We start from the raw sequence: 27,357 nt of genomic DNA, 5'->3' as shown, positions 1-27,357 counted from the left end.
CAAAGTCAGCCATTTATTTAGAAAAGGAGCCTAAAACAATTATGGAAACAGATTTCTAACAAAACTATTGCACAACTCAAGAAACATGGGCATAACTAGCACCATTTAGAACAATTTGCACTGAGTGTTCCCATTAATGGCCACACTCCTGCCATAGTAACCCAGGCACATGAGGATATACACCAAGTTACTGGTTAAAAGATGGACTGCCTGAGAATAGATTGCGCTAGATGAGTTAATGCAGTCAATATACTAATTCATAGTTAAAATTTAAACTAAGCAACAAAGTGTTGTACTAAAGAATTTTAAGTGAGTAACGTACCAAGGGTCTATAGTATTTAACAATGACAAATTTTTTTTTTGTTTGTGCAGGGAACTTTCTACTACATGCTCCTAGAATGGGAATGGCTGATCTAGAGATAACATTAATGCTGGCAGTGATTTAAAGGAAGGCATGAATTCAAAAATATACAGTACTAGTACAGCAGAGCTGCCAGCACTAATAATGACCTGAGTATTGTAGCAGAAAACATTAGTACTTTTGTCCCGTCAGTAGTTTAAAGGGTCACACAGATGTGTCTAACTATAAATGTGGGCTCAAAATTGAAGCTGAGGTTGGTAAGAGGACGAGTTTGTTGATTGGAATGAGGTCATTGATCTTCTGAAGACTCTGCTGTTCCTCCCTCTTCTTCCTCCTCATCCTCCTGGGGAAACAAATAGTTAAATCCAGAGTATTATATTTTAGAGACTTCATAAAATAAGGCAAAGTACAAAGATCAGTATTCCAAAAAATCTGATTAAATGAAGAGTGACAGAATAAGGAATAACCCTTCAATATGAGTTTTAGACAAAGTGTGATCATGGGAGCTGCTAGAAACAGCTGAGCATAGAGAAGAGATGCATAATTGACTACTTTATTCTAATGGCAGACTCCTGGCCCTGTTCAAGATCTGGGGGTGGAGTGTCCCCAAGTGATTAGACCCAGTTATCAGGCACTTCTTCCCTATTCTGTCCATAAGTTTAACCCCTTCAGAACCAGAGGTTTCAGTTTTGCACTTATGAGTCTGTAGGTGAAAAACAGTTTTGTTTTTCCTCATCACCTTAAAATCATGAGGGCTTATTTTTTACGACCAATTGTACTTTGTAATGACTTCAATAATTTCACCACAAAATTTACAGCAAATCCAGAAGAAAAGAAATCTGGGGCAAAATTGGAAAAAGTCATTGTAACTTTTGGGGTCTTCCGATTCTACGCAATGCACTTTTCGGTAAAAATTACACCATATATTCTGTAGGTCCATATATTTACAATGATACCCAAGTTATAATTTTTTTAAAGTAGTGAAAGAAACCTATATAACTACATGCACCAAAATTAGTATGTTTAAAATTGTCCTCTTCTGACCCCTATAACTACCGTATTTATCGGGGTATACCACGCACCGGCCTATAACACGCACCATCATTTTACCAAGGATATTTGGGTAAAAAAATTTTTTTACCCAAATATCCATGATAAAATGAGGGTGCGTGTGTATACCCCGATATACCCCCAGGAAAGGCAGGGGGAGAGAGGCCGTCGCTGCCCGCTTCTCTCCCCCTGCCTTTCCTGGGGTCTAGAGCGCTGCTGTCGGCCCTTTTCACCCCCGGTTATCGGCGCCGCTGCCCGTTCTGTCCCCCTGACTATCGGTGCCGGCGCCGATAGCCAGGGGGAGAGAAGAGTCGCCAACAGCCAGGGGGAGAGAAGGGGCAGCGGCACCCATTGCCGGCGCCGCTGCCTCCCCCCCCATCCCCGGTGGCATAATTACCCGAGTCGGGTCCGCGCTGCTCCAGGCCTCAGTCGTGCGTCCCCAGTGTCGTTGCTATGCACGGCGCGACGCTCTGACGTCATGCGCCGCGCCGTTCAGTGCATAGTAATGACGCCGGGGACGCACGACGGAGGCCTGGAGCAGCGCGGACCCGACTCAGGTAATTATGCCACCGGGGATGGGGGGAGGCAACGGGGCAGCGGCGCCTGCAATGGGTGCCGCTGCCCCTTCTCTCCCCCTGGCTGTCGGCGCCGCTTCTCTCCCCCTGCCTTTCCTGGGGGTGTATCGGCGTATAACACGCACACAGACTTTAGGCTAAAAATTTTAGCCTAAAAAGTGCGTGTTATACGCCGATAAATACGGTATTTTTCCATATATGGGGCGGTATGAGGGCTCATTTTTTGCAACATGATCTGAAGGTTTCATCTGTACCATTTTGTTTTGATGGGACTTTATCGGTTTTTACACTTTTTTCAAGTATACAAAGTGACAAAATTTGTATACGCCATTAACAGAGCGGTTTATTATATTTTTATTGTTTGGACATTTACGCATGAGGCGATAAGTTGTGTTTATATTTATGTTTTATATGGAATTTGGGAAGAGGGGGTGATTTGAATTTAGGGCGTGTTCCCACAGGGCGTATACGCAGCGTATTTGGCGCTGCAAAAATTTTACGGCAGCAGCAGGAAAGACGCTGCGTATCCCTTGCTCACCACACACACACGGCTTTCCAGCGGCAGCCCTATGTGTGTAGTGGGTTTTGGAGGCGGAGCTGTGTGCCGGCGTGTCTGACGCGCGGCCCCGCCTCCAAAACTCACTGCACACATAGGGCTGCTGCCGGAAAGCCCTGTGTATAGTGAGGAAGGGATAGGCAGCGTATTTCCCGCTGCTGCCTTAAATTTTGCGCACCGTCAAATACGCTGCGTATACGCCCTGTGGGAACACACCCTTAAGAAGAGGTTAATATCAGACCGCCGATCAGACTGGCGATGTCCAGTATTAGCCACAGGTCCTGGTTGCCTGTAGCAACCTGGACCCAGCAGTTACAAAGCTCCACGGATGTATATATACGTCCGTGGTAGTTAAGGGTTTAACCCCTACAGGACCCATGACGTTCTGGTCTGGACTAGGATGACTGCTGATATCGATCAGCAGGCACCCTGCGCAAATGCCCAGGGGTGTCAGACCCCCCATGTTGGCGATCGCCGCAAATCGCCCCCAATAAAAATGAAGTATTGTACAGCAGCGTTTCCAAAACTGAGGCTCCAGCTGTTGCAAAACAACAACTCCCAGCATTTCTGGACAGCCCCCCGACTGTCCAGGCACCCTGTTCGGGAATCACTGACGTAGAGTAACCCAATATAATTCCTAATCTAGTCCTCAAATGCGCATGGTGCCCTGTTGTATTTCAAGTAAACAGTTTAGGGCCACATATGGGGTATTTCCGTACTCCAGCCTGTTAGTGCAAAACTTTATTTTTTTTTACACCAACAGGCTGGTGTTGCCCCATACTTTTTACCTTTTACCCTCAAATTTGTAACGCAATTTTTCTTGAGTACGGAAATACCCCATATGTGGACGTAAAATGCTCTGCAGACGCATAACAAGACTCAGGAGTGAGAGCACACTATGTACATTTGAGGCCTAAATTGGTGATTTGCACAGGGGTGGCCGATTTTACAGTGGTTCTGACGAACGCAAAAATACCCACTTGTGACCCCATTTTGGAAACTACACCCCTCACGGAATGTAACAAGGGGTATAGTGAGCCTTAATACCCCACAGGTGTTATATTTGTTAAAGTTGGATGGGGGGAAAAAAAAAAAAAAAAAAGTTTTCACAAAAATGCTGGTATTACCCTAAATGTTTCATTTTCACAAGGGAAAATAGAGGAAATGTGTTACAAATTTTGGGGGGCTTTTTTCCTAAGAACACACCCCATGTGGATGTAGAGTGCTCTGTGGGCTAACTACAATGCTCAGAAGAGAAGGAGCAACATTGGGCTTTTAAAGAGAAAATGTGTCCGGAATTGCAGGCCTCGTGTTTACAAAGCCCCCATAGTGCCAGAACAATGACCCCTCACATGTGACCCCATTTTGGAAAGTACACCCCTCATGTAATGTAATAAGGGGTACAGTGAGCATTTATGCCCCACAAGTAAGATTTTTGGAATAGTGGTCCGTTAAAATGAAAAATTAAAATTTTTCATTTGCACAGCCCACTGTTCCAAAGATCAGTCAAATGCAAGTGGGGTGTAAATACTCACTGCACCCTTATTAAATTATGTGAGGGTGTAGTTTCCAAACTACATGGGGGGGGGGAATGCGATGAGGAGGAAGGGGGGGTGGAATGATTAGGAGACTGAGGATAGGTTATGGGCGGGGGTAGTGTGTGATAAGCACAAGTATGGGGTGTGGGAAGGCAATGATGAAGTGTAATATGGAGTGCGGGGGTGAAGAGCCAAGGGTGGGGTTTGATGAGGATGGAGGGGCATTGGGGTGATAAGCTGACCAAGCATGGGGTGGGGGGGGGTTGATGAGAGGATGGGGTGAGGGGTATGCAGTGTGTGGCAGTATTATATTCAGAGGCAGGGATGAGGAATTCCTATCGCCCGACAAGCAGTTCCAGACTCCGGGCAGGCGATTTCTTCAGGCATTTAGCCCTGCTTTGGGCAAGCAGCATTAAATGCCAGAAGAATTCACACAGGTCCGCTCACACCGTTACTGTACTTACATCTCCCTGCAGCAGTCTATAACTAGACTTCCTTGCGGGGATGCGCACGATTGGTGACGTCACCACATATGCAGCTCAGGACGCCAACGTCCCATGCGGCGCCTGTGATGACATCACCTATCACGCGCATCCCCGCAAGGAAGTCTCATTATAGACTGCTGCAGGGAGATGCAAGTACAGTAACAGTGTGAGCGGATCTGTGTTAATTCAGAGTGAGAGTGATAAACTTTCCTAATACGAGGACCTGCCTGATCACCAGGGGGCAAAACTATATTCTTAATGGTCCAGTAACAAAAGTGACCGCCAAGCCCCTGAGCCTGCCAGAGCACACATGGGGCCGGAGTACAGGTAGCAGGGGAGGTTTGGTAAATAATGTGGGAGAGGAGAGGGGGGGTTGGCCTGAAATATAATGACACGAGGGGCATCAGAAGGGAGGGGAATCCCAGCAGTCAGGATCAGTTATTTTGCAATGCAGTATTCCATTAATGGGGCGGACTTACTTATCAGGGACCCTATCCCCCTAATGGGGTGACATACTGGTCTGCCCATCAAGTTTTTATTAAGAAAAGACCTTATTTACATACTATTTGGGTTACAATTATTTTGTTCCAGGACAAGTGGATTGTTATGAGAGACAAGTAGATTCTGCTCCGTTTTAGTCCCTTGGACAAGTAGTTTAAAAAAAAAAAAAAAATTCCACACCCCTGCAGAGGATACAGTGCTGCACTAATATTCAGGGGGTACAGTGCTGCACTAATATTCAGGGGGTACAGTGCTGCACTAATATTCAGGGGGTACAGTGCTGCACTAATATTCAGGGGGTACAGTATTTGGCAGAATTATAATGTGTTATAATGAATATTGTCTTTATACAGAGGATTTGGATCTGCTGACAAGTTAAGGAACCAATGATGTCCGGGCATCAGACTCTGCAGAGAACATGGAGCTGGAAGTCCTGATGTCTGGACCAGATAAAGGAGGAAAGGAAAGACAGAGAAGACATCACTCAGGTCACTGATATTATGTATTCTCCTGACTGTCCCATCAGAGCTGGAGTCACTTGTAAGTTCAGTAGTGATGGGTGACACTGTACCCCCATTCTGTGGCTCTCCAGCTGTTGCAAAGCTGCAACTCCCATCATGTCTGAAGAACATCAGGAATTAAAGGGGTACTCCACCCCTAGATATCTTATCCCCTATTCAAAGGATAGGGGATAAGATGTCTGATCGCGGGGGTCCCACAATATAGGACGCAGCACCCACTTGTTACTGCTCCAGCTGTCACGCCCCATCCCATAGACTTGCATTGAGGGGGCGAGGCGTCACAGGGGCAGAGTCGTTATGTCACGATCTTCGTCCCCCGTGGTCCGGAGCCAGACCCTCCAGCGCTTCCGAAGCAGTAACAGGTGGGTGCTGAGAGCTATATTGTGGGGGTCCCCAGCGATCAGACATCTTATCCCCTATCCTTTGGATAGGGGATAAGATGTCTAGGGGTGGAGTACCTGTTTAAGGAAGTTCATTTTGCAACAGCTGGAGAGCCACTTGAACAGAGGTGATAGGTGGAGGTCCCAGCAGTCTGACCCCCACCATAAAAATGGGCTGCTTATTTTAAAATGTCTGGGCCCATTTTCAGTCCCAGTCCAGACCTGCCTTAAATCACTATGTATTCTCCTGACTGTCCCATCAGTGCTGTAGTCACTCATGTCTTTGTGCGACCAAGTAAGGTGGGGGATTGGGAAAGCAGGTCGTCAGGGGGTAGGGGGCCCAGGACAATTATTCGCATCGGGGCCCTGTGGTTTCTAGCTATGCCCCTGGTAGGGGTGTATGTATTTCTGGCTCACTTTTTTTCCCTCCTGACCTTTATTTAATTTTTCCACTGAAAATAAAATTTAAAGTGCCAATGGAAGGTACATGTCCTGCAAAAAAAGCCTAATAAACTTTATCATCTAATTTATAACGAAGCCACAAAATCATATTTAGGGCAAAATTTTAAATATTGAATCTCACAATTTTCACCACAATTCAGTAAAACAGACATGCAAACTATGAGTCAGTACGATTCCAATGCTGGCAAACTTTAAATTTGTTTAGTTATGGTAAAAAAAATAAAAATAATAATAATAATAATAATAATATGAACTGTTTGTTCATTACCATGTTTTCACCACTATACGGAGCCATGTCAGGGTTTATTTTGTGTATCATGGGCTGTAGCTAAATGGTTCCATTTGTGCGTTTCTGGCTTTTTGATCACCCATTAAACTTCTTTGGGATGTGATTTAACAAAAACAAAAAAAAAAGTTTGGGCGTTAAGAATTTTAGCATTTAAGTCGCTGACCGTGTGGGATCAGGAATGTAATTTAATAGTTGAAATAATTACACACGTGGCAATACCAAAATGTGTATTCTTTTTTACAGTGTTAAAATGTGAAAGGAGTGATTAACCTCTTAAGGACACAGGGTGTACCTGTACGCCCTGTGCCAGGTCCCAATATAACGCGGGTTCGTGCCAGGTCCCCACATCATAAAGAGTCTGTCCCAGTGGCTAATGAAAGCCGGGACCCTTGGCCAATAGAGTGCGGCACAGATAGTTGTCACACGCACTATTAACCCCTTTAGGTGCGGCGTTCAAAGTTGATCGCCATGTCTAAAATGACAGTGAAAGTTTCCCGGCAGCTCAGTCAGGCTGATGGGGACCATCGCGGTGAAATTATGATGTCCCAATCAGCTAGAATGCGAGCAGATGTCCCCTTACCTGCCTCAGTCGCGTCTGATCGGCGATTGATTGCTCCCAGCCTGAAATCCAGGCTTGAGCAATCGACCCCCAATAACCCTGATCTTTGCCGTATCAATGATCTGTGTAGCAGATCAGTGTGTGCAGTGTAATTGCCACGGGGTGGAGGCCTATAACACTGGCAAAGTAGTGTGGAAAAAAAAAAAAGGGAGGTTCTTTAACCCCTTCCCTAATAAAAGAAAGACTCACCCCCTTTTCCCATTTAAAAAAAAATGTAGTATCTCCATGTGCGGAAGTGTCTGAACTGTAAAAATATATTGTTAATTAATCCACATGGTCAATGGTGTATGCGCAAAAAAAATTCCAAAGTCCAAAATTGCGTATTTTTGGTCACTTATTCATTGAAAAGAATAAAAAGCTATCAAGAAGTCCGATAAATATAAAAAGTGGTACCGATAACTTCAGATCAGGGCAAAAAAAAAAAAATCCCTCATACTGGCCGATACATGGAAAAATAAAGTTATAGGGGTCAAGATGACAATTTTAAAATGTCTACATTTTCCTGCATGTAGTAATATTAGAAGCAATACAAAATCAAACCCAAGTAGGGTATCATTTTAACCGTATGGACCTACAGAATAAAGATAAGGTGCTCTTTTTACCAAAAAATGCACTGCATAGAAATTGAAGCCGCCAAAATTTACTTCAATTTTGTTGCACAATGAATTTTCTGTTTAGTCGTGGATATTTTGGTAAAATGACTGATGTCACTACAAAGTAGAATTGGTGGCACAAAAAAAAAGCCATAATATGGAATTTTAGGTGCAAAATTTAAAGAGTTCTGATTTTTAGAAGGCGATGAGGGAAAAATTTAAGTGAAAAACTTAAAAACCCTCAGTCCTTAAAGGGTAACTCGTTAAATCAAGTTTTTGCTATTGCACTCCTAATGGTAAATCAAATATATATTTCTTAGAAAAAGTCATTTTTTTTAAACAAAGTATATATGTTTTATTTGTGCTTAAAAAAGCTAAAAGCATGTTTTCCTCCATCTTTGGACCAAAGTCCAAACATGAAGTGCAGCCTGGAGTGCTGAGGGGGGGTGTGTCCAGCCTCATCCAATCATAGCTCCTCTCACTTCACTGCTATATGCTGTTGGTTGGACACACCCTCAGCATTCTAGGCTGCACTTCAGTCCAAAGTATGTGTATGAGATGGGGGGGGGGGGGGGGGGGGGAAATGTGCTATAAAGCTTTTTTTTTTTTTTAACCACAAAACATAGAAAACTTCATTGTTTCGAAGAAAGTATATTAGAAATATTATTTACCATAAGGAGTGCAATAGCAAAACATTTTTTAATGAGAGGCTAATAAAAAATGTTAACCCCTTAAATTGGCACTATCATAAGCCATTGCTTCCATAGATCAATGTAATTTGTATCAGTCTCATGTGTTTTTTTTTTGCCTTCCTATTATTCAACACAGTAGGGTTTCAGCTTGAATGAGAGGATGCCAGGACTAGGTTAGGCCTCAGGCTTCCCCATCTCCGATGTCAGTAATTACCGGCAGATGTCAGCTGCTGATCACAGCGGGCATCTCGGTTATGACACGGACCTAACCTGCAGGACAGCATCATGTCCGCTCATCTAACCCATGACATGTCTGTCATGGGTCGGGAAGGTTAAAAAAGTATTAATTGCAGCGATGTAAGATTTTAAGTTATATCCAACACCTGAGCACTAATCACTAGTTCATTTTTCATACATAATGTGTTTTAGGTCCCTAGTCTTAACTTTAAATCTAAAGTAGTAACCTTGCACTGTGCAGAAAATGCACATAGCCTTGAGACATCTAGATCTGTATAGAAACTAAAGTTTTTTTTAAAGTAAAAAAGTTGCAAAAATATGCATATAAAGCACTTACCTGCTTTTTAGTGGCTTTATTTTTCACACTTTCTTTTCCACTTTCAGATTTCTGTAAAAAAAATATCACTTTAAAAATCAATGGCCCATTGTGTTCTATACACATTAAAGGGTTACTGCAGCCAAAATGAATTTGGCAGTACCATATGCACTGAGCAGAGTCCCCTTCGGGAGATTGCAGGGGGGGGGGGGGGGGGGGGGGGTCCCAGCGGTCAGACCACCTGCGATCACCTGTAAGGCTGGGTTCACACTATGTTTTCCCCCATACGGGAGCACATATGGCAGGGGGGAGCTAAAACCTCGCGCTCCCGTATGTCACCGTATGCGCTCCCGTACGTCATTCATTTCAATGAGCCGGCCGGCGTGAAACGTTCGGGCGGCTCATTTTTGCGCCGTATGCGCTTTTACAACCGGACCTAAAACCGTGGTCAACCACGGTTTTAGGTCCGGTTGTAAAAGCGCATACGGCGCAAAAATGAGCCGACCGGACCGAACGTTTCACTCCGGCCGGCTCATTGAAATGAATGACATACGGGAGCGCATACGGTGACATACGGGAGCGCAAGGTTTTAGCTCCCCCCTGCCGTATGCGCTCCCGTATGGGAGAAAACGTATTGTGAACCCACCCTAAGATCAGGATAAAATGTAGTTCTGGGCGGTATGACCAAAAATGTATATCATGGTATCAGAATTCATTCTGTGTGAAAAAAAATAATCAGCCGCAGCACAGTCCCCACATTGCTGAACTAATCATATTACCCACAGGCACTGCTCTGCTTCTCCTGTGAGTTGCAGCACTGGCCACAGCGCTGAACATCCTCCCCACATCAGGAAATGAGGGGCTTCTGTTCTGATCAGAGAACAGAAGCGGACACCTCCCCTGAAAGCCAGTGAGCCGCAGGAGCTTCTGATCAAAACAGAAGCCCTGCGGCTCACTGGCTTTCAGCAATTGCAGGGGGAGGCGACAGCTTCCGTTTCCAGGACAGAAGCCCTGTGCCCGTGGCTCACAAATGATTCATCTCAGACATGTGGAGGATGTGCAGCGCTGCGGCCATTGCTGCAACTCACAGGAGAAACAGCAGTGCCTGCGGGTATCATGATTAGTCCCGATGTGGGGACAGAGCGCTGCAGCTGATAATTTGGGGGTGGCCCGACCGGTATATGAAAATCTATTGTAAAATAAACTATTTGGTATGAACAGTTATACCACCTAGCATTAATAAGACTGGTCTTTTGGAGGTTTAACTGTATATGTAAATACAATCAGTCAGTAAATGCCCTTAAGCCAAGACCCATCAAAATAGGCTATACTTGCTTCTCCTTTACAGGCGATACTTCAAATTTGAATAGCGTCCAAAAGTTAATTTCAGTAATGCAACTTAAAAAGGTGAAACTAATATGAGAGACTCATTACATGCAAAGAGTTCAAGCTGTGATTTGTCAAACTTGTGATGATTGGGGTTTTCACTAAACAGTGAAATCTTAGTGAACACCTCCCAACAGTGGACAGTTTGTAATTCTCTGGCAGAGCCTCATAGGACTTAATTTATTTGCACCCTCCGAATGGGAGTGTCACTCCTCACTGCCTGCTTGCCAGATAACGGGGGGTGTAAGCGTTTGATTATATTTGAGATTTTTTAAGCCTTATTACAGTACAAAATTTAAATTTAGCTTTTTATCATGTTTTGTAGGCAATTACACTGGAGTAAAGAACAGTATTCAGTCATTTAGAAATATTTTTAAGCCTCCTGGGTCTGTAGTGCTCTGCTGCCTCTGATTCACGCCACTGCCCTGTTCTTCCATCCCTTTACTGCCACTGTCCCGTTCTTCTGTCCGCATAATGGCATCTTATGGAAGAGAATGCGACACACACACACTCCCCTGCGCCAAGCGTACAGTTACGCTGGGCGCAGGGGAGTGACGTGTGTGTCACATACTCCTCCATAGACTCCATTATACGGACAGCAGAACAGGGCACCGGTAGTGATATACTGGTAAGCAACTACAAGGGGAGGGGGTTTGGTTCAGAACTTTTTTTCCCTGGTTCTCCTCCAAAACCTAGGTGCGTCTTATGGAGCGAAAAATACGCTAATTCCTTTAGAACATGGGGGTGAATGCCATCTGATTTGTCTATTTAGTTTTGAGAGGTGGCACTGTTCTACTTTCTGTGTTAAACAGGTGACCGGTACTGGGGAGTTTACCTATTGTCGCTGTATTTCACCTGGCATTTCATATTCCTCGGTGAATACAGTGGAGAATAATTTGTTTAATATATTTGCTTTTTCCCTGATCAGTTTATAATTTCTTCATTTTTTTTTTAACCCCTTAAGGAACTGGGGTTTTCCATTTTTTGCATTTTTTCTTCCTCCTTACCTTAAAAAAAAAAAAATCAAAACTTTTCAATTTTGCACCTAAAAATCCATATGATTGCTTATTTTTTGCAACACCAATTCTACTTTGTAATGAGTCATTTTACCCAAAAATCTACAGTGAAACGGAAACAAAACAAATAGAAAAAAACAATTTTGTAACTTTTGGGGGCTTCCGTTTCTACGCAGTACATTTTTCGGTAAACATGACACCTTTATTCTGAAGGTCCATAGGATTAAAATGATACCCTACTTAAGTAGGTTTGATTTTGTCGTACTTCTGGAAAAAATCATAACTACATGCAGGAAAATTAATAAGTTTAAAATGGTCATCTTTGACCCCTATAACTTATTTTTCCGCGTATGGGGAGTTATGAGAGCTATTTTTTGCCTCATGATCTGAAGTTTTTAGCGGTACCATTTTTGCATTGATAGGACTTATTGAACGCTTTTATTCATTTTGTCATGATATAAAAAAAGTGACCAAAAATGCACCATTTTGGACTTTTTGCGCGTACGCCATTGACTGTGCGGTTTAATTAACAATATATTTTTTATAATTGGACATTTCCGCACGCAGCGATACATAGTTACATAGTTAGTATGGTCGAAAAAAGACATATGTCCATCAAGTTCAACCAGGGAATTAAGGGGTAGGGGTGTGGCGCGATATTGGGGGAAGGGATGGGATTTTATATTTCTTCATAAGCATTAGTTATTTTGTTCCAGGAATGTATCTAATCCTGTTTTAAAGCTGTTAATTGTTCCTTCTGTGACCAGTTCCTGAGGTAGACCGTTCCATAAATTCACAGTCCTCACGGTAAAGAAGGAGTGTCGCCCCTTGAGACTAAACTTTCTCTTCTCCAGACGGAGGGAGTGCCCCTCGTCCTTTGGGGGGGTTTAACCTGGAACAGTTTTTCTCCATATTTTTTGTATGGGCCATTAATATACTTATATACGTTCATCATATCCCCCCTTAAACGTCTCTTCTCAAGACTAAACAATTGTAACTCCTTTAATCGCTCCTCATAGCTAAGATGTTCCATGCCCCATATTAGTTTAGTCGCACGTCTCTGCACCCTTTCCAACTCCGCAGTGTCCCTTTTATGGACAGGTGCCCAAAACTGAACAGCATATTCCAGGTGAGGCCGTACCAATGCTTTATAAAGGGGGAGTATTATGTCCCTGTCCCTTGAGTCCATGCCTCTTTTGATACATTACAATCTCCTGCTGGCTTTGGAAGCAGCAGCCTGACATTGCATGCTATTCTGTAGTCTGTGATCTACAAGTACACCCAGATCCTTCTCTACCAGTGACTGACAGTTTAATCCCCCATGTTTATTTACACTTTTTTTTAAGGGAAAGGGGGGGGGGGGTGATTCAAACTTTTATTAGGGAAGGTGTTAAATGATCTTTATTCACTTTTCTTTGCACACATTGATCTTTTACATTGATCACTGGTTTCTCCTAGGAAACCACTGATCGATGATTCTGCCGCTTGACTGCTCATGCCTGGATCTCAGGCACTGATCAGTCATTTGGCGATCGGACAGCGAGGAGGCAGGTAGGGACCCTTCGGCTGTCATGTAAGCTGTTCGGGATGCTGCGATTTTATCGCCACGGCGATCCCAAACCGCTCCCTGAGCTAACTGCCATTGTTTTACTTTCACTTTAGACACTGTTCAACTTTTAACGCTGCGTCTAAAGGGTTAACAGCGCGCGGCACCCCGATCAGTGCCGCGTGCTATTAGCCACAGGTCCCAGCCGTTGTTAGAGGCCGGGCCCGACCCGCTATGAAGCGGGGCCACGCATCATAGTTACTATAAAGTAACATTAGCTAAAGGGGGTGGCAATTTAAATCTCGAGGGCCACTAGTTTGAGACCACTGTCCTAAAGGAATACACACCGCAGCAAAACTGCAGTGATAGTGGGTACCCTTAAAGAGAAGAAAACAAGTTCTCTTTTTTAAATTAGAATTGACAATTTCAAAGAAAAAAAAAGTTTTACATCCAAGATATATGCCTATTGTGCATAACTGTTTTAGGGATAATTACATTACTACACCAGCTGGATAATTTTTTTTTTTTTTGATTTTACAAGACATGGCAGTAACTTTATTAGGGTGTAAAGAATGTTCCTAAAATCTGCAGTTAAAGATTTCACAAGATTTGTGAATTTTAAAATCCCCACTGCAGTCAAAGTAAAAAGTTTACAGATATAAATTGACATTCTGTGCATTTAACATTTGCAGGTCAATTTCTGTTCAAGTTGTGTAGATTTTTCTACAGTATGAGAATAAGACATCCACTTTGCTGCCACTGCAATACATAGATTCAGGCTGCATTCACATCATGTTTGCAGCCTACGGCTGCCGGATCTGGCTTGGGGATGGGAAATCTGTATACTACGGTTTTAGGTCTGGTCACAACCAGATACAGGGCAAAAATAAGCTGACCGGAGTCAGTGTTTGACTCTGGTCAGCGCATTAAAGTGAATGGATTTCAGCAACTGTCTAGAAAAAGACGGGCGCTCCTGTACCCTATTCGGCAGCCGTAGGCTGAAAAAGTGATGTGAATGCAGCCTTACATTGCATTTGCTATTCATTAACATCTGGGCTGAGGCATGCAGGTTTCAAACTAAGACAAAACAAGCTGCTGATTCTACCTAGTTTAACACTCACCTTACTGTTTGCACCGCGCTTCTTTGTACTGCCTTTTGGGCGACCACGTGGACGCTTTGTGGTTGGAGAACCACTTGGGTCCTGTACACAAATTAAAAATATTAGCCATTGAAATCATGCATCACAATCAGAGACACCCATCCATTGACTTTAATGGTCTTTCGGCAGTTCTGTTGACACCGAGGAATTTCTGCGGACGAAATTCTGATGTGCAATCTTATTCCATCAGAATATTAAAATATATGTTCATTCTCCAGTGAAATCAGTGGTTAAAAGCTCATGGATGTCAAGTGGGACTATTTTTCCTGATTAGAATTAAGCATAATTCCACTCAGCTAATTTTCAAGCAGATCAGACCCCAAAAAAGCTGAACTTTCTCCACTGCATTTCCTTAACCTTCTCCTGATTTCCTCTTCAAATTCTGCACCAAGCAGAAGATGGCAGATTTGCTGACTTTCCTGCCCAAAATAATTCCTTGCCAATTCCTCAGTGAGACCATACCCTTATACCTCCACATCTAAACCATCCAAATCTAAATGTCCCAACCTAAACCGCCCCAACCTAAATGAATCAGGTTTGCAAGAATTAGTTCAGGCCCAAAATGCAGATAAAAGGGCCTTTCAGATTGGTACTAAAGAGGCTCCATCAAATGTGGCTCTTTATATTTATCTATGTCAGCCACACATCATCTGCGTAAACAGGGCAACATGTGGCTGATAACTTGCTGTCCACACAACATGTGATTGGCTGATTGCTGGCCCTTTTACACAGGCCAGCTCTCTGGAATAAAAAAAATATAAAATAAAATTTAGAAATGCTATTTTGCCCCCATAACACACCCGTTTAAAAAGGACCTTCAAGTACTTTGCCCTAGTGCAGAGGGTGGTCCTAAGCTGTGTATATGTGAAATGGCCAATCAGCAGTGCTAAAATCAGCCCTGTCTGCCACCTGCCCCAAACCTTTGTAGTAACTGACAGTGGAACTTTACCAAGCACTTACTACATGCCTGTGTGTTGAATTTTAAAGGGGTACTCCGGCCCTAGACATTTTATCCCCTATCCAAAGGACCCCTGACCGCTGGGGACCCCTGAAATCTCTCATGCAGCACCCATTATTAGCCTCATGGAGCGAAGATCGCTCCGAGTTTGATGACTCACGATCACAGGGCCGGAGTATCGTGACGTCATGGCCCCGCACCCTTGTGCCATCACGCCTCACCCCCTTAATGAAAGTCTACAGGAGGGGGTGTGGCATCCATACCACCCCTCCTATAGACTTGCTCTATGAGGCTGATTATACACAATATCCCATTATACACAATCAGACATCTTATCCTTTGGAAATGGGGTAAGAGGTCTAGGGCAGGAATACCCTTTTAAATAGGGGTGGGTCAATGGGAAAGGAATGTGAAGCAGCAATGTTTCCTTGTCAGTGTATAGAACCAGTCATTAAATCACATTTTGAAGTATTAAAAAAATCTTACCCTGCTTTCCTTTGAATCACTCTCTACTGGGGAGGACGATTTACTGGCTTTGCTGGTAGTCTCCTTATAAGAGAAACACTAGGTAAATCTACTACTCATTCAAACATAGGTAAATTCCTTTATAATCAGTTGAATACGAGTCCCATGAGAAAGGCGTTTTTCCTGTTCACTTATGGTACATATTACTTATGTATAAAACCATTTTTTTTTTTTTTTTTTTTTTAACAGTTCATGCAGAATGCCGGCATCATTCTTAACATGAAGATAGCTCTGTTCCCTTTATAGTTGGTGGTTATGAGCTACTAGCAGCCTGGACTCACCGCTATAGATTTCCCAATCAATACTTATTGCGGCATGTAAACAAAAAAAAAAAAAACACTGTTGACGAGATATATGGCAAAATCTAGCGCTTAGTTCCATTTAGAGCGTGAAGATTTGTAATAAGGGGGAAAAGATAAAGTTCATACCCTAATAAAAATTCTAAATCACTCCCTTTTACCATATTTCTAATAAAAAAAAAAAAAAAAATATGTATTGCCCTGCATGCAATCAAAACGCAATAAACAAAAAAAATCTATTTTGGTCATAGGATATGAAAGAGGTCCCTGCCACTAGGTCCAACTTTAGCCACAACTATCCTCATGACCTAGGGGAAATGTTCTAGTTTAAAAACAAAGGAACCATGAACTGACTTGGCTGAAAAGGTTACCAGGACTATGGCTTTTTTATTTTACAAAGGTAAAAGTATATGTGAAGCAGCTCTGGCTGACTAAAAAGGAAATAAAGTGAATGAAGGAAGACCTGCTGTCTCATTTGAAAAAAAAAGTCTAGTTTAAGTTCCATTTAATTATATTTAAGGATGAAGACTTGGTCAGAAGTCTAGAAAGTGCCCCTAGAAAATGTACACTTTAAATGGGATAAGGTTTTATTTTCTTCAAGATCATGTTCTATCCCAAAAACTGCAAGATTTAGCAACGTCCAAAGACAAAATGTTAGCATATTAAAGGGGTACTCCCCTGATAACATCTGATCCCTATACAAAGATTAGTTCGCAGAGGTCCTGCCACTGTGGACCCCACGAGCTCTGGGTTGGCAGCGGCCGGAACACAAGCTTGAAGCTTCTATGTTTTTACCTCATGACATGCCCCCTCCATTCATGTCTATGGGAGGGGACGTGATAGCTCGTACATAGCCATCATGTCTCTTACCACAGAGGTGAATGGAGGGGCTGTGGCATCGCCAGTCATTGGGCAGAGTGGAGTTTGCTCCAAGCAGTGATTGACTTCGGGGGCCGCAGCAGAGATTGCAGGGGTCCCGCCGCTGGATAGGGGATAAGATGTTGGCAGGGAAGTACCCTTTTAAGCTATTATAAGTAAACCAAATATGAAATCCCAAGAAAGTCCTTTGTACTTAAAATCACATTGGAGATGGCTTCCTTTCTAATACCTTTGGTGTCTGGGAAATTCCAAGAGGAGAGTTTGGTCGTATAAATACACCTTGGAATCTATGTACAGGAAGAGTTTACTAGTTGTCCATCATAACTAAAGTGCTTCTTACATTTTTAAGAAAGTAGAAAAGCAATCTGATTGGTTGCAATGGGCAACTAATCTTTACAGGTTTTTATAAAATCTCCCAGCTATCTTCCTCTGGAAAGAAAACCACTTCTCTCAAAGATAGGACACCACTGCAGCTTATGACTGGCTGAGAGAGATGGTCCTTGTCTTGGAAGCAGAAAGTAGAGAAGATTTGGGGACCAGATAGGGGTGAACAAGGCTAGGCAAGTATACTTTGTGTTTGCTTAAAAAAAAAAAAAAAAAAAAAAAAAAAAAAAAAAAGTATTCCTCTTAATATGCAAATATGGAGGGACATAGCTATTTAGTTAGAGGCAGAAAGGCCTTAACTGCTCACTTTTATTACTAGAATTTTATTTAAGGGTTATGTTCATATGCTGTATTTGAAGCATATTGTCTGCAGCAGATTTTCCTGCCCATTGAAGTCAATAGGTAGCAAAATTGGAAGCAGAAAATATGCAGCAAAATATGCATATACTGTAGGTGAACGTACCTTTAAACTAAGGATCGACCGATTTTTTTTTACGACCGATACCGATTATCTGTGGAGGTTAGGGCCGATAGATGATAATTTATACCGATATTCCGGTATTAATTATCGGCTATTTACCCCCCCCCCCCCACTGCAGATCATTGATTTAAAGCGGGCGCATTAAATCAATTAACTGCAGCGGCTTTTGCGGTGCTTCTCTCCCCCTGCCTGTCCGGGAATCCTGAGTCCTATCACCGCACACCCCACCGCCCCATTGCCTCCCCATCCCCGGTTTTATAATGACCTATTCCCGGGGCCCACGCTACATCTGGCTCCGGTGGCATCCTGAGCCGTCACTGTGTGCACTGACAGTGATGACGCGTCACTCGTCATTGCGCACAGCAGGAGCCAGAAGTAGCGTTGACCCCGGGAACAGGTAATTATAAAACCGGGGATTGGAAAGGCAGGCTGGGCAATATTGGCATATCAGCAAGGTAATTGCCGATACCGATAATGCCCAAAATCGTGAATATTGGCCAAAGCGGTAATCGGTAGACCCCTACTTTAAACCCCAGAAAGAAATACAGAAATTTTTGCATCCTACCAAAATGTAGAATACTTCACCTTCATTCACTCTCAGGTACCGTGCTTGAGGGTTTAGAGCTGCCTTCTGTTCTACCTCGGGCTGATTTTCACATCTTTAAAACCAGCAAGGTCGGAGGTATCAAATTTTGGCTTTTACAGGCTACATGACTGGTTGCATTTAATCTCCGTGGCAGGAAGACCAGACTCATTATCTTCCTGGGCCTATTAACACTGAGATTAGGTGCATCTATGACTCCACAACAAATAGATATGCACTGTATAACGGCTTAAAGAGTACCTTTCATCAAAAAATATAAATATAAAATGTTTGATATGTTAGAGCTGATTGTATATAGAATTTTGTAATTTGATTTAATAAAAAAAAGTTTGCTTCCTTTTATGTGTATTTTCATTTTGAAAATGTGGCCACTAGGGTGTCTCCCTAGCTGCAAGCTTTCATTGATTTCGAAATTGCTGCGCTCAGTGCAGTTAGGGAACATAGCCTGAGTTAGAGTACCTGTCATTAAAGAAACTTTTGTAAACTAACTACACTGTAGTGCACCAGCAGCAGTCAAATCTAAGCACTCCAGGCATTGCTGGAGCATCTCCGAACACCAATGCCCCATCCAGGCTCCCACTACTGCCCTGGGGAATATTGGAGCCACACATCTACAGAGAAGCCGGCATGTGCTGCAAACAGAGGACAGGCCTACAGAGGAAAAAAAATAAAATAAAATTGGTGCTGAAGGGAGCAGATCCCCAACAGGAGCTCTGAGCTTGTCCTCCAGGCGGGAGACCTGAGCAGCTGCCGTGTGGAAGCAGATTCTGAGAAAAACCAGGGACCAGGACAGGTTGGATTTGGCAAAAGGAGCTGTCCTTTTTGGGAACCACAATGATTGGAGTAGAACGACCTCCCAAACCCAAGCATCCTGGACTTGTGCCAGCCAAACGTCCCAAAAAAAGGGAGAGGCCACCCCCTATCCGAGGGGGAAGACTCGGATCGGGGCGCACCCTCATGCCATGGGGGCTGGAGAGTCAGATTTGGAAGAGGGACAGTTGGAGTGAGGACCCCATTTCCAGGAGGGACGAGTCTTTAAAGATGGAGCACTCCTAGAGGTCGGGTGTGTCTGTGCAGGCCAGGAAACGAAAAGGGCAAAAGGAAGAAGTCCTCCGCTGTGGATCCAAACGGTGTGTCCGATTTAGGGCAGGAGTGAACTCTGGAGCGGGAGGAAGTGGACCAGGAGAGTGGGCATGGAGACTGGGAACGGACCCTGTGCAACCGGTAACTGACACCTAGGAGGTGGTGAAATGAGAGCGGGCACCCTGCACGACTCTGGAGAGGAAGCTGAGATTAGACACCCCAAGCAGCCACAGGAGAGCTGAAGGGGAGGGCGGGAGGGCCCCCCCCATCGCCGTCTCCCTAGCAGGAGAGCACAAAGGACCACTCCAAGGTGGACACCACCTCCCCAGGAGACCCTGGCCAAATCAAAGATTGACAGATGAGACCCATTCTGGAGCGGGATCAGACTGACCGCCGTCTGGAGGAACACCCTGGACAGTAGACAGGGGAGGACTGGCGCGCAGGGACTCACAGGTGGGTTCAGAGGAACTGCCTGGCAATTTGGCTTTACAGACAGCAGACATAGTAAGTGACCAGCGCAGTAGCCGTCTGCCGGGAACGGGGGTAGGGGGAAGCTGGAGGCGCAGCAGTGGGCTGCAGGAAGCAGAAATGAGCAGTGTAGCACTTTGTCCATGCTGAGGCAGCAAGAGGGGAGAAGAGGAAGGAGTCACTGACCCCACAACCCACCTCATAGGGTGAGAACAGGGTCAGCCTCCTAGTGGCAAGCAGCATATATCCATGGTCCTGTGTCCCCCCCAATGAAGCGCTCGAGGAAAGGTGTAGGTTACAAAGATTGTAGACTGTCCTGCAGCTGGACATTAGATACGAGTGAACTTAGTGATTCAATTAGTCACAAACTTCTCGGCTCGGCAGTTGCTGACTTTAGTCTGCATAAATTAGTTCAGCTTTCAGGTGCTTCGGTGGGCTGGAGAAGGTAGATCGTCCCAGGAGACTCTCCTAGGACTGTATCGACCTTTTCCAGCCCACTGGAGCACCTGAAAGCTGAACTAATTTATGCAGGCTAAAGTCAGCAACTGCCGAGCCGAGAAGTTTGTGATGAATCGAATTACTTTAAGTTTGCTCATCTCTACTCATCTTCTCGCACTGTTTACATCATTACCTTAGTGTGTTCCGGGAATCCTTCAGTCCACCTGTCTCATGGTGTGCAAGGGGACATGACTGACTCCAGCAGGTCAAGAAAAAAAGGCCTGACCCTCCACCTCAGCAGCCTGTGATCTGCTGGAGTCTATGGAGAATTAAAATGTCCCTGAATTGAATGAGGAGCCTAGTGAAGCATCTGTTGGCCTCTCGACCCAATGGAAATGGGGAAACATGAATGAGTGTCAGCTTCTTTGGTGCAGCCAAGAAGTGTCATACAGAAGTCTACCCACCCTCTCTTTCCATGGCTTACTTTGCATCCTTCTGTTGAGGTAGTAGAGAGCCCGGGTGTGCGGCTCCCGGTTTCAGTCACCATGCAGTCAGCTCTGTGGGTGCAATCATAATATCCCTATTCCCAAGTCCTTAATTTCAGTAACCCCTAGCTTTATGAAGAACAGTTAGCCTAACCTTACAGAAATCCATGATCAAAAAATCCCAAAACATAATTATAACCCATAACAGGGGTCAGCATTAGAAAGTCTGAAAGCCCTGACCTCAGTTCACATTTGGCTAATGTTAGTTTTTAACTTTATTGGGTCCGACATGCCAGATTCTTCACAATGGCCATCAACGTATGGAGGTCGAAAAAAGACACCTCATGCAGACAAGGGTGGCAGGACCAATTAAGAGTTTGTATTGCTATGTTTTCTATATTGCCGATTTCCATAGGGTAGAGGAAATTTCTATGGATACTTCAGGGTGGTGTATGTTTAAAGGAGTACTCCAGCGCAAAATAACTTATCCCCTATCCAAAGGACAGGGGATAAGTTATAGATTGTGGGGGGTCCGAGCGGTGGGGCCCCCCGGGATCTCCTGGACGGGGCTGCGGCAGTCTGCCGAAGTGAAGTTTTGTTCCCAGCAGAAAGCCGCAGCAGACACCCCCCTCCATGTATCTCTATGGGATTTATGGAGGTGGCGTGTCGGCCGCCGCGTCATGCGGGGACGGAACGCCCCCTTTGCTGTATATTGCCGCGACCCCGTACCGAAGATCGCGGGGGGGGGGGGGCCCCAGCGCTCGGACCCCCGCAATCTATAACTTATCCCCTATCCTTCGGATAAGGGATAAGTTATTTTGCACTATAGATGTCCTTTAAGTCTAGAAATGTTGCAACTTTTCGTAAAAGTCGCATATGATAAATAAGGGTGCACTGCATGTCTAAATGTGAAAAAAGTGCACTGCAATTCAAAAACTTAATGTCTACTTTAAAAAAGTTGCACAAAAGTTGCTAATAAACAAGTATTGTGCCTTAACAGTGCCAAGGACAGACAAATAAAAATTTCTATATTCAATGATAAATCTCTCCCATTGTGTGACAAAATGACAAAGGGTGTGTTTACAAGGACTGATCATATTAGCTGAACCAAATGGGTTCCACAAAATAAAAATTTTTGCGTTGTAGCACATACCTGTGGCTTTTTTCGAGGACGACCTCTACCTCGTTTCTCAGTCTCCTCTGCAGAAGCCCCTTTTGCTGCAGTCTTGGCCTTTGAGTCACTCATGCTGACACCTATGCAAAGATTGCAAAACATAAAATCCTGATTAAGAACATTTTATCCCCTCAAACAGGAAAAAAACCATTTGTAAAAACAGAGTGTGCTCTAAATTCTACATTAGCTCAGTGCCAGTCAAGCTGAAAGCACTTTATGGCAACAGTAAATACACATTTTTTTATGGAGATTATCCTTGACTGGATAATAGTCCCCTGGTGTGGTTATCTAAAATATACCATGGAGTCAGTGAGCCCGATTTCACAGTGTTGCTTATTTAATGAAGGGTCATTACTTCATACTAGGGCTGGGCAGTATACCAGTTGATACGGAATACCGACATTGTGCTGCACGATAGGAATTTTAACCCATACCGCAATACTGGTTTGGCGCCCCCCCTCAGGAATGAATGAATTATCAGCCCAGTGCTGCGCTGTCCCCAGCTTCCTAGGGAATGGAACGTCGGACAGCCATCAGCCTATCACCGACCGCAGTGATGTTCTGCCTCAGCCAGTGATAGGCTGAGCGCACCGTCATGTAAGAAGCCGGCTTCTGCTCTCCGATGTTCACGTCCCCAGGAAGAGCGCAAGGCCAACATAGGAACTTGCGTTAAAGTTTATTTTTGTTTACCTTTTGCAGTCCGGGCATAGGGATACAGCTACAGAGTGTCAGCGCCGGCAGCCGCAACAAACAGGAGAACAAGGAGGGCAGTGCTTGCGGGTGATGTGAGTATTTACCCTGATGGGGACAGCGCAGCGCTATTAATTTGGGGGGGGGGGGGGAGAATACCATTATACTGTGGAACCGCCATAAGTTACAAAAATACCGTGATACACATATTTGGTCATCCTGCCCAGCCCTACTTCATACTATAATAGTTTTTGTAATTTTTTGGCACTTTAGAGAACTATTTACTTGTGGAGTTTTTACCTGCTAGTATAGTTTTATTAGGTTAGCATTAAACTAGTAGTCCAATATAACAAATCTTATCCCACTAGGATAAATGTCAGATCTCAGGAGAGGTCCAACTGCTGGGACCCCGATGATCTCCCGCCCAGTGCCCTGGATCTCTGCATGAATGCAGTGTGTTGACCACGGGACAAAACTGTGGCCTACACACCGCCTGAGAAGTTGTTATACTGCCTAATTCATTTAACACTAATCTAACGGTGGTAGCTGTACCCCAAAAGTCACAGGCATTCTTATCACTAGAATTCTTCCTAATAAAAAAAAAAAATGCCTCTACACACAAGTTTTGGGGTGTGGTAATGATTTAGCACTGCTACACCATTACCACAACATGAAAACCACCAAGGGGGAGGTTTATCAAAATTGTGTAGAAGAGTGGTGCAGTTTCCCATAGCAACCATTCAGAATGCTTTTATTTTTCACTGAATGAAGAAACTGGTTGCTATGGGCAACTGCACCGCTCTTCTACACAGATTTTGTTAAACCTCCTCTAAAGGGTGCATTCACACCAAATCTGCTGCAGCCATAGAACACTTATCGCCAATCCGCAGGATAGCGGATAAGTGATTGATCGCAGAGGGCCCGACTGCTGGGACGCCCTGCGATCTCCCATACGGGGACCTGGCACTGCCGCGACTCCGCGTGGCTAAGGCTCGTGTCGTCAACCTCACTAAAGTTGACAGACCTACCCCCTGCATTCAGCAGGAACGCTGCATCTCCGCCTCTCCCATAGAGATACATGGAGGGGAGGGGGGTCATGGCGTCATGCTGCAGGTAAGTGTTCTATGGCTGCAGTACTCAAAAATGTACTTGAAAAATCCATAGTTTCAGATCTTTAACTGCAGATCTGTCACACATTATTGGGGGGAAAGAGAGCACACAGAGGAAGGGGATAGGATGGTGAGGCAACAGTCACATGGGGGAAGAATGGGGGACACAGGCACACAGATGGGGAGATTAGGGGATGGACACTAATGACTGACAGGATATAAACGGAACATCGATGACTTCGGCTGGGTTCACACCACGTTTTGTTAAATACGGTTCCCGTATACGGCTGGGAGGGGCGGGGCTTAATCGCGGCACCCGCACTCAGCCGTATTCGGGAACCGTATTTAATGTATGTCTATGAGCCGACAGGAGTGAACCGCAGCCTCCAGTCGGCTTAGTTTTTGGCCGTATGTGGTTTCCCCGACTGTAGGCAAAAACGTGGTCGACCACGTCTTTGCCTGTGGTAGGGAAACCGCATGCGGCCGAAAACGAAGCCGACTGGAGGCTGCGGTTCATTCCGGTCGGCTCATAGACATACATTAAATACGGTTCCCGAAAACTCATATGGTTTACTTTTTTCCATACTGTTCCATCTTTTTTGCCATACGGTTTTCTTTAGAAAAACGGATTGAAAAGAGTATAGCAAAAAAAAAAACGGATGGAACATTATGGAAAAAAGTAAACCGTATGAGTTTTTAAACAGTATACTGTTTTTAAAAGTGCATAAAGTTCTGTCAGTTTTTATAGAAAAAAAAAACACGTTTTTTGAAAATTTTGTCCATTTTTAATGGGAGGGGTCTTGGATGGGGACTTTAGGATTCAAATGCGCATGTGCAAAGTAAAAACATACATTTTTCCCGTATGGAACCGTATACATGTGCGTTTCCCATTGACGTCCATGTTAAAAAAAAGTGTATGCGGTTGCAGTCCGGTTTTTAAACCAGAGACAAAATCGTGGTCAACCACGGTTTTGACTTCGGTTTAAAAACCATACTGCAACCACATAGTTTTTTTTTTTTTTTAACATGGACGTCAATGGGAAACGCACATGTATACGGTTCCATACGGGAAAAATGTATATGTTTTTACTTTGCACATGCGCATTTGAATCCTAAAGTCCCCATCCAAGACCCCTCCCATTAAAAATGGACATTCCAAAACGTATGGGTTTATTTTCTATAAAAACCTGACAGAATTGTATGCACTTTTAAAAACAGTATATTGTTTAAAAACGCATACGGTTTACTTTTTTCCATACTGTTCCATTCGTTTTTTGCCATACGGTTTTCTTTAGAAAAACGGATTGAAAAGAGTATGGCAAAAACGTAGTGTGAACCCAGCCTTACATAGGAGAGGACACTGATCATATGACATTACATGCCGCATCCTTCCTTTTAACCCTTTGCTGGCTCCTAAAGTCGTAACAAGTTTGTCGAGCCCTACCCTTAAGAAACTCACACTAGACTGTTTGCAGATTTTTCAAGTTGAAATTTGCATGCAAAATCCGCAGGGACGTCAAAGTAGATTCGATTATTGAAATCTTATCTACACAGCAGAAATTTATCATTGAAATCAATAGGAAGTGTAAGCAGGTATTTTGCCAGTCATAAAAAAAGCCATACTAATCTCTGGGAATTTCTCTATTATGGACAGGACCAGCTATTTCATTTCCATACCAGTCAGCTTCCCTTGAGTTCAGGGATTTTTATATTCTATCAGTTTTATTCTGCTTGAACCAGGGACAAGAACTACTGACAGGACAACATACTACAGTTATGGGGGGCTCCCAGTCATGGGGTTATCCCTCGCAGCCCGTCCAGACCTCACTTTTATAGTCAAGAGCAGCGGCATGAGGAGTGTTCTCGCTAGGATTCCTCTGTAAACCTTCAGGGTTTATAGCAGTGGTCTCCAACCTGCTGACCTCCAGATGTGGCAAAACTACAACTTCCAGTATGCCCGGACAGCCAACGGCTGTCCGGGCATGCTGGGAGTTGTAGTTTTGCAACATTTGGAGGTCAGCAGGTTGGAGACCACTGGTTTATAGTGTTGAGTTATGTCACCAGGAGCAGCTTCCCTATCACAAAGTGATGCCAGGCTCCCTTGCCCTGGGAGGTGCTGCACCCCACAGAGCAGGTGGCCTGGAGAAAGTCAGTCATAGTATGGCCCTTGTGCTTTTGTTCGGAAGCTCAGACCCTGGTACCACATGGCATGATACACATGGTCACCATGTGGCATGCTTATATACCTGCTCTATAGTGAGTAGGAGGTGCCCAGTAGCGAACCAATAGGTGTCCATGGGCCCCAGCAACTCCTCCACAGGCTCTACCCCAGTCTCTAGCATTGTCCTCCCCTGAGGCCGCACTCTGGCGCCAAGCACACAGCACCTATAGTTATTTCTAATGGCACGGCCAGGAAGCCATGGAACCGCGCACACCGCCACATTCATTCATCTTCCGCGCCCAATGCTCTCCTCCACGACAAGCACACCGGAGCTGCCTGCCCACAATACGGCCGTCCAGCCCACATTCATGGCGCCGCCAGCCCTCCCGGGTGCGGTACCGAGGATCGCCATCAATCCAAGCGTCTGCCGCCCAGAATCTGCCCGGGAAACAAACAAAAAAAAAACAGCAGCGCACGTAGCACATGGCACCCCGAAGCGCCCAGGAAATGCCCCCGTCGCCGGGTCCAACCCGTATCTAGGCATAATGCGAGCGCTCTACTTACCCCGTGTATGTGCAGGAGAGGACAATTACCCCTCCCCTCCCCCGCTCCTATATTTATACTATCAGAGCAGATTAAAGGCTTGGAGGGGCGGGGCGGGTCGTGTGATGTCATCGGGTGGGAGGGGACCGGGGGCGGAGGCGGCGGTTGCTGCTCTTGGGAGACAACCTGGCCTCTTTATCCCCATAGTCCAAACAGCAGGGGGCGACCCACAACAATGGGGGAACCGCCTTCCATGTACATGACCCGCGCCTGTGTGCAGCCGGCAGGGGCGTTCACCGGGTGGATATTAGATCGGTACAAGCACATAGGAGGCAGATATGTGCCGTGTCTACTTATATGGTAAAAATAGAAAGAAGCTGGTTTATGGCCAGTACTTTTGATTCGGAAATGCAAAAATAGTAAGGAAAGTGTGGTATGACACCCCAAGAATCCTTAGGACTGTACTTACCTTAGAGGCCACTGCTATGGGTCCCAGCGATCAGGGCTTCAATGGTATATTGTGACAGTATGAGGACCCAACTACTACATGGGGACAAGGAGGTTGCCTACTTCGTGGGACTACAAAGTGGGCACTATTTCTTTTGGGGCAATACATATGGGCAGTTGTAAGGAGGTGGGGGGATTGTACTGGAGAAAAGAGCCTAAAATATTTGTCTAGCAGATTCTACCCATGTCACCCATGCACACTCGTCTACACGCCTCTGTCTCCCATGTACACGCCTCTGTCACCCATGTACACGCCTCTGTCTCCCATGTACACGCCTCTGTCTCC

At 44.7% G+C, this 27,357-nt stretch overlaps 1 protein-coding gene across 1 annotated transcript; it reads right to left on the bottom strand.

Annotated features, from left to right (window-relative positions):
* Positions 1–26,721, bottom strand: LOC130356297 (high mobility group protein HMG-I/HMG-Y-like). Its single transcript, XM_056557581.1, has 6 exons — positions 26,586–26,721; positions 22,041–22,152; positions 15,728–15,790; positions 14,245–14,325; positions 9,197–9,247; positions 1–704 (listed from the first exon to the last, which is right to left on the bottom strand). The coding sequence occupies exons 2-6, from the start codon at positions 22,131–22,133 to the stop codon at positions 651–653; spliced, it is 342 nt and encodes a 113-aa protein (XP_056413556.1). The 5' UTR covers positions 22,134–22,152; positions 26,586–26,721; the 3' UTR covers positions 1–650.
* Between the last annotated feature and the right edge of the window lie 636 nt (positions 26,722–27,357).

The sequence above is a fragment of the Hyla sarda genome, chromosome 2, assembly GCF_029499605.1.
Source record: "Hyla sarda isolate aHylSar1 chromosome 2, aHylSar1.hap1, whole genome shotgun sequence".
NCBI classification, from domain to species: Eukaryota; Metazoa; Chordata; class Amphibia; order Anura; family Hylidae; genus Hyla; species Hyla sarda.
This window is presented reverse-complemented; position numbering and strand designations above follow the sequence as displayed.